Consider the following 19,623-nt stretch of genomic DNA (forward strand, 5'->3'; position numbering starts at 1 on the left):
GGAAACAGCAGGCTTAGGAGTGCCCAACATGAAATCTTGTGCCCATCAACAGAGATTTACCTTGAGTGCCAGGGTGTTGAACTTGCGGATTTAGAAGCCTGGCTTGAGAATCTTTAGGAAGATAGAAACAATATTCTAAAATTATTTTATTTCAAAATTGCTCTAAGAGGCTTAGCAAAAGACTTCTAGATTCTCGGAAGTAGAGGCTTTGGAGTGTTCCTGGGAAACCCCAGAATTTCAGTCAGTTCAAATGATCTGAGTCCCATTGGGAACCAGAATGAAGACTCTTCAAAGTGGGTTTATACACAGCAATATGAAGGCACCCACACTTGCGGTGATCTCCCAAAAGTGCCACGGGACAAAGAGTGTCCCAGAGGCTGTCTAAGCCCACAGGTGCTGCTCCAGATCTCAGAAGGCCCAAAGAAACAGTCTTACTTCTTATTACAGTAAACAGCAAACCCAATTATAGTGGAAGTCACTGGTATTCTTCATGGGATGTGATTAGATAAGGATCTTGTATTTTAATTTATTAGAATAGACATAATCCATATAGATAATTTATGCTCTGATAAAAGGGTGTAAAAATAAGTCAAGTGCAATACACACTGAAAACATTGAAAGAAAAGGAAATCAATCCTCAGTGTGGTAATTACACATACCCTACCCTAACCCTGACAATGAAATAAGAAAATTGCCTTTGCCCATTAAAAGTATGAAGTTAGGCGAAGTTAGACAATTTTTTAAAAATTTTATAATACCTTCTTAAGCATATTGAAAGAAATAGGATATTATTGAGTTTTGATAGCCTCTTAGCAGAGTAAAATCTGCAGTACAAGATATGTATCACTAACAAGTAATTATGGTTTGCCATTATTAACATTAAAATGTTTTAGAAGTGTGTGACAAGAAGTGGCTCAATTTCGAACCATTTAATATAAAACTAGGCATTGTCTCATGTGCTCAATTTGAATATTTTATTATACATGCATGAACTTCTCTATGGTGGCTTTTAGAAAATCATATTGAAGTTCTGTCACAGTTTAGTTGTATCTCATATTTAAATTCACATGATAAATTTCCCGGAGGTTACAAAGATACAAGTGTTTGAGATGACTGAAATCACTTTAATTTGGAAACAGAGAGAGTAAAGAGCTAAGAATAAACAGAGGGTGGGAAAAGGATTTTGTAAGGACACAAATAAAAGAACACTAATGATCCAAATTAAAGTTTCCAAACTCCTTCATGATCACTTTTAACAAGAAAAAAATATTGAGAATTAAAACTTAAGACTGTGATTTTTTTCTAGTGAGTATTTCCATTTTACAGCACAGAAAATTGTTCATGGTAAGTAAACTTGAAACAGCTAAGTTGTCGACTTTATTTAAATATTCCTGGGAAATAAGTGCACTTACAGATTTTACTTGAATTCTCTTCTCTATAGAATTCATGCTAGAATTTTATTTTATGGTTTTACATTTATCAATACCTAGAAATTTTCTGATAAAAATGAACTCAAGAAAACCTGTATTGGAAAATAGGCCTGGGTATGATAGACATTTAATGTTAGTTCAGTTATGCCTTGAAATTTCTGTAGAATATATATTTTCTTTGAGGACATGTAAAGATATAAAACATAGAACATAGCAGCATTGGGATAGTGCAGAGCATAAACTTTGGGGATGGAGTGAGATTCTATAAAAGCCTAGGAATAAGAAGGGCATCATTATAACAATGTTCAAACCTCACAGTTACTCTGTCTACCGTCTTTCTATTGACCTAGGCAGCTTAGATAAAAACTAAGGAAAAATTCTCTTCTGGCCCCTCAGTAATGTGGCTGGATTCCTTGTTGAGGAGAGAGAACCTCTTAATGTTTCCTGGCAGGTCCTGTTTTAGCATTGAGATATCCATATGTTGATTCTCATTGGTTGGGAAGAACAGACTTGAATAATCCTAGTCATTGAACTCTTTGTATAGTCAGCATTAGCTGAATTTTCCTGGGGAGAATGCACAGGTATCATTCTGTTCAGTTCTTCTTGCTGCCAACGGAGGCTGGCACCTGCTATAAAAGTCTCCATTTTACCTTGTGCAGCACCCTATATACAAATAGGTGTGAGCCCAAATTTGAGGAGTAAAAAGATTTATCTGTCTTTTAGTCAGAAAAGAACTTAAGGAAAAGGTAGCCGAAAAAAAAAAAATCCTGCCAATTCTCCAGAAAATCCCTAGCATTTCCCCAACCATACTTCCATCAGCCCCATTAAAGGATGAAGGTAACTTTGCACTGACGAAAAATTATTTTAGTTTCTTTACACTGAGGTATATCAGATATCACTGTCCTCTTTCTTCTCGTCTTCATTCAGATTTAGGGTGGGCGTAGGGAAGCATGTTGAAGTGAAAGGTAGAGATCAAAGGTTTTGTGTGTGTGTGTGTGTTTTATTTCAGCATATTATCCAGTTACATATAATTTTGAGTAGTATTGTGTTCTGTAGTGTTCAGTAATGTTGAAAACTAAAACTTAAAATTTGAAACTTTATTTTGGGAGATTCTGTATTTTCAAAGCTAACATTATTTTTTGTTTGTTTTTATTTTCTTTCTTTTCATCCAAAGGTAAATCCACAAGGCTAAAATAATTGAATAAACTGTAATAACTTTGTTTTTAATTTTGTAGAACTTGATCTTTTTCCTGAATTAATTGGAACTGAAGAAATAATCAAGGTATCATAGCCATTTTTATATTCAAATGTTTTAAAATTAAAAAGTCTATTTTGAATTATTGTTTAGGCTTTGGCTATTGTTGCATGAATAAAAATTGCATAATAGAAGTCCATGTTGTATTAGTCATTGTTTATGGGGCTAGTTGCTATTTATGTATTGATAGTCACATAATAAATATACACAATTTTTTTTGTTAAAATGTTGGAGCACACTTTTATAATATGGAAAATAGAGAAATTACAAAAGGGTTGGCAATAATGAAAAAAGCAATAAACTTTAAAAATAATTAAACCTATGAGCTATATGTATAAGTTGGAATTTTTTAGTGCACAAATTTTTCTCTAGGACTAAAGTAATATTTGATCAGTTCTTAATAATGTTATATTTTATTTATAAGTTAACCAATGATTGATAGATTCTTAGTAATTTGAACCAAAATATAAATTGTATATATATATGTGTGTGTGTGTATATATATATATATATATATATATATATATATTTGCCCATTTAATTTGGTTATTTGTGTTTGGACTATTTGTGTTATAAGTACCTGTTGCTGGAAAAATGTCTTCCAAGTAAGAGGGTATTTGAGAATATCTACAAATTTTAACATTATTTTAATTTTTAAAATACAGAGAAAATGATTGTTTGATGTATCTTATATTTCATTCTAGGCCCAAATGTGTTGTTCATCATAACTGAAATATGTTCAATCCAGGTGCAGTTCTCAACAATAGTGAATGTGTGCATCTATACATATTGTGTAGGAGCTGATAAACTGTGACAACTAACGCTATTATCTAGCAATATATAGCAGTCAAGTTGTGTTTTCACAGATATAATTACCTCAATTTATACATACGATGGCTATTCTCGTTTACAAGGGACTATTTTGCCAAAATTACCTAATTTTCTTTTTTTTTTTTTTTTTGGTCTAAAAAGTTCAATTTCTTTTATTTTTTAATTTCAAAAATTTAGAGGATAGGGGATCTTGTTATGTGGATAAATTGTATCATGCTGAAGCCAGGGCTTTCACTGTACCTTTAAACAAGAGTTCACAACATTCAGCTAAGGATATCTTTGTGTGTGTGTGTGTGTGTGTGTGTGTATGCATGTGTGCACATGCATGTGGATATGTATACACCTAGATCAACAGAATCAATTCAAAGGAAGGAAAATAAATTATTTTTATATTCTGTTGTTAATTCAAATCTTTGTTTTAATATATTGAAACAAGGCTATGTTCCAGTAATTGGTGCCATTTAGTAAATTATATTTTATTTGAGTTCTATCTCATATGAAATATCATGAACTTTTTAGAAAGGACTAAGGAATGATCTTTTTTTATAGAAATTCCCATTATCATGGTTCCATATTTGTTTATTTATCTTGACCATTGACGTTAAGTTATTTAAAATTTTCTAATGTTAATTACTAGTAAATCTCTACATAAAACTATAACATTGTGTTTAATATAATATTTAGCTGTGTGAATAGGCTATCAATGTGACTTGGCATACCATTTTAAGATTTTTTTTTAATTGAGACATAATTATACATATTTATAGGGCACATAGTGATGTTTTGATACATACAATGTATAGTGACTGAATGAGGGTGATTTTCATATCCATCACCTCAAACAGTTATCATTTCTTTATGTTGGAAACATTCAATATCCTCTCTTCTAGCTATTCAAAAATATATAATTGTTGTTAACTTTAGCCATCCCTCAGTGCTATAGAACACTAGAACTTATTTCTCCTATCTAGCTGTAATTTTATATCCTTTAACCAATCTCTCCCTATCTTCCTCCCCGCTAAATTTCCCAGCCCTTAGTAACCACAATTCTACTTTCTACTTCTATGAGATCAACTTTTTTAGCTCCTACATATGAGTGAGAACATGTGGTATTTATCTTTCTGTTCCTGGTTTATTTCACTTAGCATAATGAAATCCTGTTGTCCATAACAACGTGGGTGAGCGGAAGATATACCTTTATTTTTGTCATGACACTCTAGAATAGAGCTACCAAAGGCCATGTATATCATGGTGCTATAGGTGTCATCAGTTACACATATCACAAACACAAGCAGATCTTCCTGGTAGAGAAGAAAGTGAAAATGTTTGAGCATTTCCCTACTACAGGCAGGCTTGTTGTAGTCAAAGAAAGGTACTTTAGCAGGAGGAAAGAAAATAACTCAGTGTATCAGTCCAGGTCCCAACAGGAAATAAATGCCTCACTCACGTGGAATAATTGAGGTTAATTTAATAATAACAAAAAAAACAAAAAAAACAGACGAGTGGAAAGGGTTAATGGAAACCTACAAGGGATAGTGTTGTATATTTAGGTCTAATGATATGGGCAATATTGCTACATCTGAGCCTGAAAAGCAAAGAGAAGTTGTAGAGAGGGTAGCCCAGCAGATGCTGTGGCCTCTGCAGTGGGTCAGAGCCATCCTGTCGCGACCAGTTGGGTAAGGATCTCCCTGAAGAGTAACCTCATTCTCCTGACATCTGCTTCCTGGCAGAGCAGAATGGAGACAGGTGGAGAAAGGACCTGGGAAAGCAAAGGAGAATATACAATGCACTGAGGAAGAAGGGACTTGAGAAGGCAGAGCAGAATCAAACATCAACATCCTCTCTTGTTGGTGGCAGGCTGTGACCTAGAAGAGAAAGAGGAGGAGAAAGAAAAGTCTTAAGACATTTGGCTTATTTGGTTTATGGGGCGTTACCTGTGGTGGTGGTGCCCAAAAAGCAGCAGCTCGCATGCTTTGAAACACCAAGGAGAATACATTGGCACTGCCAAGGGAAGGAGCCAGCTACCACCACATAGATGGAGATTTAAAGTGAAGGATACAGGAGCAGTGGTTGCTAAACTTGACTTGGCAAATTTGTAGTATGTCATGCTATTGAAATTAGTTGTTGTTAATAAAGGGTCGGATCAGAACAGATCCATGTTGTGTCTGTTCTTCCTGGAGCATGATTCTGAGATGGGATGAAAACACTGCTTAACCCATCCCCTATTGCTGCATGACATTCTAGAATCGATACCAAAGGCCCTTTCAAAGCTTTCGCAGATTGTTTCTATTGCTTCGTGCAGGAATGAAGGAAAGAGACTGGCAAATATATGGAATGTATCCGTAATGATTTTAAAGCCCTGAATATTGAAATGAATAGTTTGAGAAATACTCCTTAGATCCTCTCAAAACATAAATGTATGACTTTGCAAGACAAAGAATTTTCAGTATGAACAAGGCTTTACATGAAAATTTTGTAAATGGAAGTTGGGAAGGATAACAGGTGTGACATAGATCAAAACTATAGAAGAGAGATTTACAGGAACTCCTAAGAAATTATAGGAAAGTATTTATTAAAATATTTGTGGTCTGATATTAAGAAAGTAATCACAGGGCATGGATGATATATTTGCCTTGAAATGTTGACATAAGGCAATGTGACCTCATGGAGATCAACAAGACATGGTGGGGTAGGATTAATGAATGTCTGTACTTTTATCGGGTTCTGAGAGTTATCTGAACCTCATAAAGTTTCAAATCTACTGAAATAGAAAGCAATAGAAGAAATATGTATGTAACAGGTATATAGTTTCTTCTTCGAAATAGCTAATAGAATAAGTGATGAGTAGCATTATGTTATAATGAAAATTTTAAGGAAATACATAACTTTTGGTAAGCTATGGTAAAGTAGTAATATATTTATGTGGGAATATAAGCACAGAGAAATAAAAATAATATTGTGGGAGTCTATAGATATTATTAGATCATATAGGGAAAATAGATAACATGTCTTTTGGGAACTTTAGCTGTGAATGAAGGGAAGAGAGGTAGAATGATATCGAGAAGCTGAAATAGAGATTTTCCATTAAGTCTCTTTTAAGTAGGAGACACCTAAGTTGATTTAAGCTGATAGGAATGATCTGTTTGAGAATTTGAGATAACAAATTGAAAACACAAAATAGAGGGAACTACTCACTTGTGTTTAATTCCCAAGAACATGGGGGGGGGGAATAGATTTAGAACACAGATGTTAGGAATTAGGCTCTGAAAGGAAGGGAAATGAGTTACAACAGGGTGTGAGGGGCAGGGGTGATTTGGTTAATATGTGTTTTTAATGTTAAGGAGGGGTACAGTTTTGTCTGGTGGTTTCTGTTTTGTCTATAAAGTAAACAAGAAGGGCATCTCCTGAGAGTGGGAGGAAAAGATTGAAACATGTAGATTTTGAACAGAGTTTTGGTAGAGGGTAAGAGTGTGGAATGTTACCAGAAAACTAGGTAAATATTCCAATTTGCAAAGATGAGGAAGAGTTTAGAAACTCCATACTGCTCAACTTAACTTTGATCCTCAGCAAAACTCTGGATCAGATTATAAAACACATATTTATAATCAAATTTTCACCAAAAGCAATCAAGGCAAATTATTCTTATTTAAATTTTATGAGGTTTTTAAGTTTGTAGATTAGGGGAATATTTGTTCAGGAAATTATTTGGTAAAATCTCTCAGACTGTCTTTGTGAACAAGGTATCAAATGGAATATGCACTTTCATGAGGAACTACTAACTACTTAAGGAAATTTGTCTAGGGAGTCAGAGAGGGTGGCGGTTTTTAACATTCAATACAATTCAGATAAAGCAAACTCATTTATTAGAGGTGTCATATAAGCCACAGAAAATACTGTACAACCAACCAAATAATTAAGCTCTAAGTAATGGGGCAGTCATTAAACTTGGATCCTGTGTTCATACTGTGTAGCATTCACAAGACATGTGCTCATGAGCACACATGGTTTAAGGTTCAGATTCTTTCTGCTGATGTTGGTCAGGTTCTCCCTGACTATACTCAGTCAGGGACATGGCACTAAAAGATCTATACAGATGACAATTCTAACAAATTGTTGGATACTGACAAAAATCATGTCCCACGTGGACTAAAAAAAAAGAAAAAATATCTTGATACCTTTGGCAACTTAATTTTCTAAACATACGATTAGACATGTAGTATGCCCAGTTTTACAGAGAGAGAGAAAGAGAGAAAGCACACGTGCATAGGTGCTGGTTGACTTCTAGCCAGAAGAATCCTGGGCCATTGTACTAAATGTACATAAAAGATTTGGCCTGAATGGTGGTTCTAAGGGAAACACAAAATCAAATAATTCATAGTAGAATAACATTTTGACAAGTTGCCTTTAAAATATTTACATGAATCTTAAGTGGAAAGTATTAAAAACAAAAGAAAAACAAAACCAACACCTCTTTCAGTTGCAAATCTTCCCCTTATGATGACTTTGAGATTATCACTTATTCTGAATATATACAATTAAATATTATGAATGTCTAGCTACTTCGGTCTTTGAAATAGTTTGTCCTTTCTTATTACAATAAGCTAATTGCTATTTAGCTTGATGCCTGATGAATTGAACAAAGAAGCATAAAAACAAGAAAATAAATACCATGTTAAATAACCCTTTCAATAAATAAGTACAGCTACAGTGTGCCTTCCTTTTAAAGCTGTGGCATCTATTAATTTAATCACTTTGTTCCATAGCATTAAAATAAAGGCAGTCATAAATAAGATGTGTTTTCATTACCTTTATTTAGTCTCGCCAGAGAATAGAGGCATGGGGTCTATAGAATGTTATTTGATGAAGATAAAAATTTCTCACAATCCCACAAGCAATGATTAGCATTATAAAATAGTATAAGATGTTGAGATTTTGTTTTTCTCTTATTTTGTTATGTTTCATTAAATCTTGTTTGCTTTTCAAAGGAGGAAGAAGAGGGAAAATACATGGAAGAAGACACTATTGTGAATCCTGGTAGAGACAGTGCCACAAACCAAATTAGGAAAAAGGAACCCCAGATTTCTACTACAACACACTACAATCGCATAAGGACTAAATACAATGAGGCCAAGACTAACCGATCCCCAACAAGAGGAAGTGAATTCTCTAGAAAAGGTGGAGTTCCCAACACCTCTTTAAATTCCACTTCCCAACCACTCAGTGAGTTAGCCACAGAGAAATCTATTTTCTTAACTTCTCAGACGGTGACAGAACTGCCATCTCACACTGTGGAAGGTACTTCAGCCTCTTTAAATGACGGCTCTAAAACTGTTCTTAGATCTCCACAGATGAACTTGTCTGGGACTGCAGGATCTCTAAATGCCATTTCTATAACAGAATATCAAGAAGTATCTACCGATATCAGTGAGGAAGACAATTTGTTGACCAGTTTCAAGCTTGATACTGGAGCGGATGATTCTTCAGGCTCCAGTCCCGCAACTTCCGCTATGCCATTCATCTCTGAGAACATGTCCCAAGGGTATATATTTTCTTCAGAAAACCCAGAGGCAATCACATATGATGCTCTTATACCAGACTCTGCAAGAAATACTTCAGAAGATTCACCTTCATCAGGTTCAGAAGAATCATTAAAGGATCCTTCTGTTGATGGAAATGTGTGGTTTCCTGTCTCTACAGATATGACAACGCAGCCCGATGTCGGATCAGGTAGAGAGAGCTTTCTCCAGACTAATTACACTGAGATACATGTTGATGAATCTGAGAAGACAACTGAATCCTTTTCTCCAGGCCCAGTGGCGTCACAGGGTCCCTCAGTCACAGATATGGAAATGCCACTTTATTCTACTTTTGCCTACTTCCCGACTGAGGTAACACCTCATGCTTTTACTCCATCCTCTGGACAACACGATTTGGTCCCCACTGTCAACGTGGTACACTCGCAGACAACCCAACCGGTATACAATGGTGAGACACCTCTTCAACCTTCCTACAGTAGTGAAGTCTTTCCTCTAGTCACCCCTTTGTTGCTTGACAATCAGACCCTCAACACTACCCCTGCTGCTTCGAGTAGTGATTCGGCCTTGCATGCTACGCCTGTATTTCCCAGTGTTGATGTGTCCGTTGAATCCATCCTGTCTTCCTATGATGATGCACCTTTGCTTCCATTTTCCTCTGCTTCCTTCAGTAGTGAATTGTTTCGCCATCTGCATACGGTTTCTCAAATCCTTCCACAAGTTACTTCAGCTACTGAGAGTGATAAGGTGTCCTTGCATGCTTCTGTGCCAGTGGCTGGGGGTGATTTGCTATTAGAGCCCAGCGTTGCTCAGTATTCTGATGTGGTGTCCCATCAGACCACTACTCATGCTGCTTCAGAGACATTGGAATTTGGTAGTGAATCTGGTGTCCTTTATAAAACATTTATGTTTTCTCAAGTTGAACCACCCAGCAGTGATGCCATGATGCATGCACGTTCTTCAGGGCCTGAACCTTCTTATGCCTTATCTAATAATGAGGGCTCCCAACACATCTTCACTGTTTCTTACAGTTCTGCAATACCTGTGCATGATTCTGTTGGCGTATCTTATCAGGGTTCCTTATTTAGCAGCCCTAGCCACATATTGATGCCTAAGTCTTCGTTAATAACCCCAACTGCATCATTACTGCAGCCTACTCATGCCCTCTCTGGTGATGGAGAGTGGTCCGGAGCCTCCTCTGATAGTGAATTTCTTTTACCTGACACAGATGGGCTGACAGCCCTTAACATTTCTTCACCTGTTTCTGTGGCTGAATTTACATACACAACATCTGTGTTTGGTGATGATAATAAGCTGCTTTCTAAAAGTGAAATAATATATGGAAATGAGACTGAACTACAAATTTCTTCTTTCAATGAGATGGTTTACCATTCTGAAAGCACAGTCATGCCCAACATGTATGATAATGTAAATAAGTTGAATGCATCTTTACAAGAAACCTCTGTTTCCGTTTCTAGCACAAAGGGTATGCTTCCAGGGTCTCTTGCTTATCCTGACACTAAGGTTTTTGATCATGAGATTAGTCAAGTTCCAGAAAATAACTTTTCAGTTCAACCTACACATACTATATCTCAAGCATTCGGTGACATTTCGCTTAGACCTGTGCTTAGCGCAAACTCAGAGCCAGCATCCTCTGACCCTGCTTCTAGTGAAATGTTATCTCCTTCAAGTCAGCTCTTATTTTATGAGACCTCAGCTTCCTTTAATACTGAAGTATTGCTGCAACCTTCCTTTCAGGCTTCTGTTGTTGATACCTTGCTTAAAACTGTTCTTCCAGCTGTGCCTAGTGATCCAATATTGGTTGAAACCCCCAAGGTTGCTAAAATTAGTCCTACAATATTGCATCTCATGGTATCAGATTCTGCTTCAAGTGAAAACATGCTGCACTCCACATCTGTACCAGTTTTTGATGTATCACCTACTTCTGATATGCACTCTGCTTCACTTCAAGGTTTAACCATTTCTTACACAAGTGAGAAATATTTTGAACCAGTTTTGTTTAAAAGCAGAAGTTCCCAGCAAGTGGTACCTTCTTTGTACAGTAATGATGAGTTGTACCAAACTGCCAATTTGGAGATTAACCAGGCCTATCCCCCAAAAGGAAGGCATGCATTTGCTACTCCTGTTTTATCCATTGCTGAACCACTAAATACACTAATAAATAAGTTTATATATCCTGATGAAATTTTCACCTCCACCAAAAGTTCTATTACTGATGAGGGATTTGCTGGTATTCCAACGGTTGTTTCTGATACATTTGTAGCTACTGATCCTTCTATTCCTTTAGGAAATGGGTATGTTTCCATTACAGCTGTTTCTCCCAACAGTGATGTAACCACAACTAAAGTGCTGTTTCCTTCCAAAGCAACTTCTAAGCTGACTCATAGTGCCAGATCTGATGCCGATTTAATAGGGGGTGGTGAAGATGATATTGATGATGATGATGATGATGATGATGATTATGATGACAGAAATAGTGATGGCTTATCCATAAATAAGTGTATGTCATGCTTATCCTATAGAGAATCACAGGAAAAGGTAACAAATGATTCAGACACCCAGGAAAACAGTCTTGTGGATCAGAATAACCCAGTCTCACATTCACTTTCTGAGAATTTTGAAGAAGAAAATAGAGACACAGTTGTAACCTCAGACAGTCAAACTGGTATGGACACAAGTCCTGATAAATCACCACCAGCAATTGGGCTACCCCAAAAGCATAATGATGGAAAAGAGGAAAATGACATTCAGGCTGGTAGTGCTGTGCTTCCTTTCACCCCTGAATCTAAAGCATGGGCAGTTCTGACGAGTGATGAAGAAAGTGGATCAGGGCAAGGTACCTCAGATAGCCTTAATGATAATGAGACTTCCACAGATTTCAGTTTTCCAGACACTAATGAAAGAGATGCTAATGGGGTCCTGGAAGCAGGTGACTCAGAAACAACTCCTGGATCCTCAAGGTCCCTGACACCATCTGTTACTAGCAGGCACTCAGAAGTGTTCAACGTTTCAGAGGCAGGTTAGTTATGGATCAAAAAGATAAATCAAGGTGTGGTGGTTTTCTTGCTCTAAAAATAAAATAGAAAAAATATGGAAAAATAGAAATTTGTAAAGTGGCACATCTTTTTAAAATTTTTTGAAGTTTTTCACTATTATGGGTGCATATTAGTTGTGTATCTTAATAGGGGAGATGTGATGTTTTGATACAGACATACAATGTGAATTAATCAAATCAGGGTAATTGGGGTATCCATCACCTCAGGCATTTATCATCTTTTTATATTAAATCAAACCACTCAATGTATCAGTTTACAATTTTAAAGTATGGTTTTATTCATTATGTCACATCATTATTCAACATGTTATTGTCCTTAATTTAATTCTCTCTAAAATAGTTAAAACAAATTTTATTTATTGTCAATATTTCATATTCTAAACAGGATGCCTATTTTATGTATGGGAGAAATTATGTGTGCATAATACATTTTTAGCACACTGCTTTTTAAGTAAGATCAGAGTGTGCAATTATTAGATGATTTTAATTTTCATACTTATATGTGTTCTACAATAAGTTGTGAACTTACTCTATTGAATTATAAAATGAATTATAAAATATGATATAAGCACCTCTCTCTGACACACTCCATAGAAAGGAATTAGATAATTTGCACATCCATGTCAGCTTGGGAAGCTTTAAAAAAAAAGTTCTATTACTAAATTTTGAGAGCTAATGGTGAGGTTAAGAAAAGATTTTAATTTTTTTAAATTCTTTATTTGATAAATGTTGCCTAAAGAGGGCACTGTGAACCAACAAAATACATTTTACTTTGTGCTTGCTGCTATTCACCTTTCTAAAATAAATTCTGAGTATTAATATGCATAATATGTATAGGTATTGTATGACAAGATGTAAAACAGTAGAACCTCATCAAGTAACAATTTTCTGTAGAAATACATTTCATTTGTTAATGTATTTTATGCAAATTAGATTATTGGCCAGATGTTGCCTAGAGCAGATTACTTGCAGCATATATAATACAGATGTCTACTTTAAATGCCAATGAAAAGAAAGAGAAGTTCAATTCTATTGAGCATATGAAATATTAGGTAATTTCATTGATTTTATCAAAACAACTTTATAATTTGCTTTTAGTAAATTTTAAGATATTTTTTAATTTAACAATGAAAATATTTAAATCTTAAAGTAAGTCAAAAGGTAGGCTAATGTAATGAAAGGCAGTCATTGTTTAAAAATGAATACTTATAGCCCAGAACATAGACATCAATCTCATTAGGATATTTTTCCTCTTTGTTACTTCATTTCTTGAATTAGTTGTATATTTTTTCCTTCAGTGTAGCAGCAATTAAAAGTTTGGACATTTTGACAGAGAAGTTTTTCTGCATCCTTACTTGATACCTATTTAGCATTGCATTTCAGTTTAAACACTTAAACAATGACATCTGAGAATGAATAATGAATCTGTAGGTCACTGTATTCATTAGTGTTGTCCTATGTTGTTGTCGCCTCTCAATTATAGTACTTGTTTTTTCTAATTTTTATTAGATTTATGTTAAAGAAAAATATCAGGAATCCATCCATTTTTCTATATTACTAGGTGGTGACATTGATATGTTCTTGCTAGACTATATTATAGAAAGAATATATATATAACAAAATGCTAAACCTAGAATTATTGACTAAAACTTACCAAGTTTCTTTTTAATGCACTAATTAGATTTATTTATTAAGTGTATCTTCACTCATTAATGAAGAGAAAACAACATGAATATAACATCCAACCTCATCAAGTAACAATTAATGAAGTAAATAAAATCAAGTAAGATTAGGGGAAAATTCTTGTCTATTTTTAATACTGTAGATATATATATATAAATATCACTGGTTGTCTGTCTTATCCAATAATTAAATATGTCCCTTTATCAAATGTATACAGACTAGTTCTGAAATGAAAAATTTTGGGGGTAGTTCTAAAATGTAGAACAATTTACAAGATATGTTCCTCAAAATAATATAGATAAGGCAAATACTAGTATTTATAATTTATGAGTAAACCAAAAATACTAAATTACTTGATCAGGCCACATAAGGAATAAATATAAAACTAAGCCTGCAATGGGTTATCGGTGTCTGTCTCTTAGAGACTATGCTTTCATGACTGAGGACAGTAAAATATATGTAATGCTTAAACTGTAATACCAAATTATACTATTTTATTCTTAAAACATTTTTAAATATTAATAATTGGTCTTTATTTTGTAAATGCATCAGTAGATTCTTATCATTTAGGTAACTCCTATACACTACTGCGCTGTACCAAAACAGATAATTTAGTCTCAAAAAGTGAAAATAAGATCAATACAACTAGTTTTTCCTCCTTACAGTATACAAAGCAATCAGCTGATTGTACTTGCATGTGGTATCCCATTGTATATAAAAGAGCTAGGTTTCATAATATATATTCACCACAGACTTATCATTGTAACTCCTCAGTTAAAGGATATAAGATCAGATATATCCAAAAAAACTTACAAGAAATATCTATATGTGTTTGTGCATGTGTGTATATAGTGCATGTATATAAATATGATGTATATATGGTATATATTACATAATATGCATTATATATCTTACATATATATCACATATATGATCAGACACATCTCATATATGTATGCATATACATCTATATAAATGATATGTGTTTATCTCTATATATACTCATATACATATTGCTATGAATATTTGCAATTAAAGACTTGTGTAATTATAGAAGCTTACTTTGTACATATATTAATGTACATCATTGAATCACAAACTTTAACGTGGATCAAAATCGTATAGAGGACTTGTGAAAACACAGATTGCTGAGCCTTAACTGTAGTTTCTGATTCAGATGCCTTGGTGTGGTTTGGGTGGAGCCTCAAATTTGCATTTTGAATAAGTTACAGGTGATGTTGATGCCTCTATTCTGAGGACCACACTTCAAGAATGACTTATATAAATAATATTAACCACCAAATGTATAAATAATATTAACCACCAAATGTATTACTGTACTAGGTACCAGGGACTTTGCTAAGTGAATTGTTTAATTTATTACCCACAAACTTACTTTCCATTTGGGTAAAAATAGTTCCAACAGGAAAAATGTGAAGACAATCATGTATAAAATAAGATGCTCTTCTAAATTTCATAATGAAATTTTCAGTGCATTCACCATTAGACTATTTATGTGTGTAGATGAGTCTCCACACATTATGTAATAGCCAATTGAAGCTTGGCCTTTTCTTGCAAGAATATTAGGTACAACCCAGGGGTCAGTGGACTTATAATATTTTCACTTTTCCTACAGTTTTAGGATTTTTAATTATACCTTTGATTTCTACTTTTTTTCTAGCACATGCATCTATAATTATAAGAACATCTTAGGAAATGTGTGTGCCATTTATATTCCCATGATACATTTCCTGTATTCGTGAATTAACCTCTTGGCCCTTTTTTGCCACCATCCTTGGTTACCAAAGAAAGCTATTATTTTAAATCTTTAGTTCTCTCAAATTTCTTAAATGTTCAAAATTAGACTAATTTCTTCTGTCTCATATCACTAATAGTAAAGAAGTTTGGTATAAAAGCATCAAAAGTGCCAAGTGGGTAGGAAGCATGTATACTTTGATGAGGAACTTTAATTTCAGAACTTTCATAGGTAGACAAAATAGGGGCTCTTGCTTTGTACCACCATCAGCATATCATCAGTTAGAAACAGTTCTCATGTTCAATCATCTTGGTTCCCACTGAACACACCTCAAAGCAAAGGAAAGATTGTTACTGGCCACTAACACAACTCTGATAGTTTTTTTTAATAACTTGGAAGAATATCTCCACTTGCAATGATTTTCAAAGTGCTGGTACAATAATGTACCTGATTGGTCACAAAAAGAGTCATTTGCCATCTTTTAACACATTAACTGCCATGTGGGTTGTATTTAACTAGTTTTTAGCCCACAGCCTTGTGAAGCATATGTAACTCACATGTCTTTTTCCCTTGGAACCCACGTGAACTATTTTTCAAGTTGCATATAACTTACCCACAGAAAACAATAAAAAATAATAAATGTTTCATTAAATTAGAAAGGATCATTTTAGTTTTGAAGTTTTTATTCTATTTTCATCATCAAACCCTTTTCCCAAGGAAAAATTATTTTCCTAGTGTGGCAGTCAATGTGTTAAAATTAACCCAAAGACCCAATTTGGACTTTTTCATTATTTACATTTGCATATTTGAAAAGAATTTCTTAGATTTATGTATTCCTTCAATTCACATGCAATAATATTTTTATTTTTTAAAAGAAAAAATAATGAGTAAGAAGAGCATTCAAAATAACATTTAAAACCAATCTATAATTAAAATTAATATAGTTTGCTGGATTGAAAGATTAGCCTAATGTAAGAAGGGTTATCTTAAGATTATTTTCTTTATGAAATTATTAATTGTTTCTAATTATTTACCTAATGCAGAATTTAAAAAATTCCATTAAAATTAATTTTAGAAAATTAAGATTATGCATGGGGTGATTCAGTAAGTAGCATTATTTTTCCTGATCATTTTAATTAAAAACTGGGTAGTTTTCTTATTTTAATACTTCTATTTTCCTTGTAGCAAGCTTTTCAAAGCAGCATTAAGCTCACTTCTTGCCAAGGCACCCCTACCTGGGTCCCAATCTTTGCTGGGATATTGTTGTTCTTCAACTCTAATAGCCTGCCTTAATTTCTAAACTTTTTTTTTACTTAAATTGGCTTATAATCATAGACATTATAGGCATCATAGTCAACATTTTAAAGGTAAGTAACAGCAATGAAGGTTGCAATAATCAGTTGAAAGTGTTGTGACTTTTCCTTCAGTTTAAATATCAACTCTCTCAATTTTCTCCGACTACAGAGGCCAGTAATAGTAGCCATGAGTCTCGTATTGGTCTAGCTGAGGGGTTGGAATCCGAGAAGAAGGCAGTTATACCCCTTGTGATCGTGTCAGCCCTGACTTTTATCTGTCTAGTGGTTCTTGTGGGTATTCTCATCTACTGGAGGTAAGTTGAGTGTTTTTTGTTTTTTTTTTTTTTGGAAAATTTTAATTCATAAAGCTCAGATTGTGCCCATATTTCCTCTGAAAGCTCCTCAAAGCATAGTCAAAATTCCTTTTACTTGTGAGCTTCTATTAATTTATTCAAGTAACTATGAATTCAAGGTGAATTTGTGAATTCAAAAACATAATAATATTATAATAGTTGATTGTTCTTCATGCTTAAATAAATTAAAGATAAAATGGAAGAACTTTTACTTCAGTTACTATTTAATACAGTATTTTGACAGTTGCATTTTTATATTAATTAAATTAATATTCAAACATTATCATAACATTTAACATATATCTAAGCTTTTCACCAGCTGTTATAATTCTAAACATTATTATTTAGGAAAATATAACTTGATATAGTAAAAATATTGGTTTTTTTAATAACAGAAGAGTTTGTACAAGATGCATATCAGCTGTGCATACTGATTAAAAATGATAACTCATGCATAAAAGTAAAAATCAAGCAATTAAAATATAGATATAATTAGGGAATAAAGTTAATGACTTTATTAAGAAGCATGGGCTTTTAAAATTACTTATAATTTGCTTTGAGGATGAAATATAGCTTCACTCTCATCAATAATCCATTAAAAGCTTTAAAGGACAAGAATAATTACACCCATCATAAGCTTCCCATCATGTAGAAAGCAGAACACACAGAAAAGTAGTAAATTTACTAGGCACATAATGTAAGTCAGCATAACTGTATGTTGGAAAAAAAAGACTTTACAACCTATAAGGAATCATATCTGTAAAATAAGAAAGGGCATAGCCTAGTATTTTATACTTTTGTTTTAAAAGAGAATTGTTCAGAAGATCTGTTATTAATTCCTTTTTGTTTAGCAACATCATTCTATACATTTATATCACCACTCTTTATGTGTTCTCCCAAAATATATTCTCTCAGTTTATTCCAAAATATTTACTCTATTTATTGACTGTTTCCCATTTACCTAGTACTGTGTTAACTACTATTGGGAAATATCAATAATGAATGATTGATTGAAAGTAATTGCTTTCAAGAAATCTATTCTTCTTGGGAAAAAATAATTTTTCATAAAAAATATATAAAATATTACACAGAAGTGTATGAATAATAGTAGCTGAAATCTAATATTTAGAAGGGTCAGAGAACAAGGGAATTTGACAGTACAGAATGTGCAGGGTAAATGTGAAATAAAATATATGGCTCAAGCTGCATAGGATTCAGAAGAGTGAAAGGAAAAGGGCATTCCAGGGAGGGACACAGCAGATGGAAACACTGGGAAGTAGAAATGAGCTAGATGGGTTGGAGACGGTGAGGCCTGAAGCATGTAGTTGCATGTAGTTGGACATTGCTTGGCTACATTAGAATGTTTTCATGTCAGTATTTCATATCTCACTTCCTTTACAGAACAGAGTAGACTACAGACTGTGTAGAACAGATCATGCTTTGTTACCCTACATGGGTTAGGAGTCTATTTTCTCTATAGCAACATGCAAACAAACCTGCTTTCTTCAGTTTGCACCCTAGTGACTCCTTTAATTACCAATTATTCGTTTTACAGAAAATTCCATAATCAGCAGAATGCTTTGAGCATAGTACATGATCCATAAATGTTTGTTAAACAGGAATTCATATTGCTTTTCTCCCCACTAAACTTGTTGACCAAACTTTTTGCCACATTGATATCATGTTTATTCAGATTACTGGTTTCCATCTAATCTGATGTTCCCTGCCAAACTAATTTTTTTTAAGTAGTGGGAATCAATGTCACACAAATTTTAAATAAAATGGAAAATACAACCAAATTCTACTTTGCTGTAAATAGTGCTAGCATAAAGTTCAAATAAAGATGCCAGATGGTTTATAATTATAAGACTGAAATAATTAAAATGACTCTCTTAATCTCTATTACTTGTAGAATAAGTGTATAGAAATATATTTTTTATAAATTTAAAAATCCGTGTCTTATTTAATATAATTTGGTATTTCATGAAAAATTAAAATCTAGAGTAGTTTTAAATCTTCTATTAGTAATGAGTCATTTTATGTGTTTTATGTGGGAAAAAGATAAAACTACCAGTTGCAAACATACCAATTTTCCCTTCAATAAAATGTTTCTGCTTTCCTCACAAACAACTCTATGTGCCTTGAATACAGAGTATAGCAGTTTAAAATATGAGTACTTTGATGGTTTATGTATAAATTTAGTATCTCTCAAATATTTTATATCTATTAAATGTTCTCATAAAATTTATTACTCTTTACTTGCCCATTTCAAAATGTTAAATAGTGTTAAATATCTGTCCTACTCACATTCCTGTGTTTGAAATTAATTCACTATAAAATGTAACTTCTTAGATAATAATACACTTAAAGATATTATGTGCTGAATCACAAGATAAGTGCACAATTTTAG

General features: G+C 33.6%; 1 protein-coding gene across 4 annotated transcripts in view; it reads left to right on the forward strand.

Moving 5' to 3' along the window:
• Nucleotides 1–19,623, forward strand: part of PTPRZ1 (protein tyrosine phosphatase receptor type Z1) — a 183,634-nt gene that overhangs the window by 125,738 nt on the left and 38,273 nt on the right. For 2 of the 4 annotated variants that reach the window (XM_020289754.2, XM_076006573.1), the window contains exons 11-13: nucleotides 2,666–2,712; nucleotides 8,502–12,090; nucleotides 17,030–17,174. In XM_020289754.2, coding sequence (XP_020145343.2) covers nucleotides 2,666–2,712; nucleotides 8,502–12,090; nucleotides 17,030–17,174 — 3,781 coding nt within the window. The remainder of the gene's footprint in view (nucleotides 1–2,665; nucleotides 2,713–8,501; nucleotides 12,091–17,029; nucleotides 17,175–19,623) is intronic. The other 2 variants (XM_076006574.1, XM_076006575.1) reach the window with 1 other exon arrangement.

This window comes from Microcebus murinus, chromosome 9 (genome assembly GCF_040939455.1).
Source record: "Microcebus murinus isolate Inina chromosome 9, M.murinus_Inina_mat1.0, whole genome shotgun sequence".
NCBI classification, from domain to species: domain Eukaryota; kingdom Metazoa; phylum Chordata; class Mammalia; order Primates; family Cheirogaleidae; genus Microcebus; species Microcebus murinus.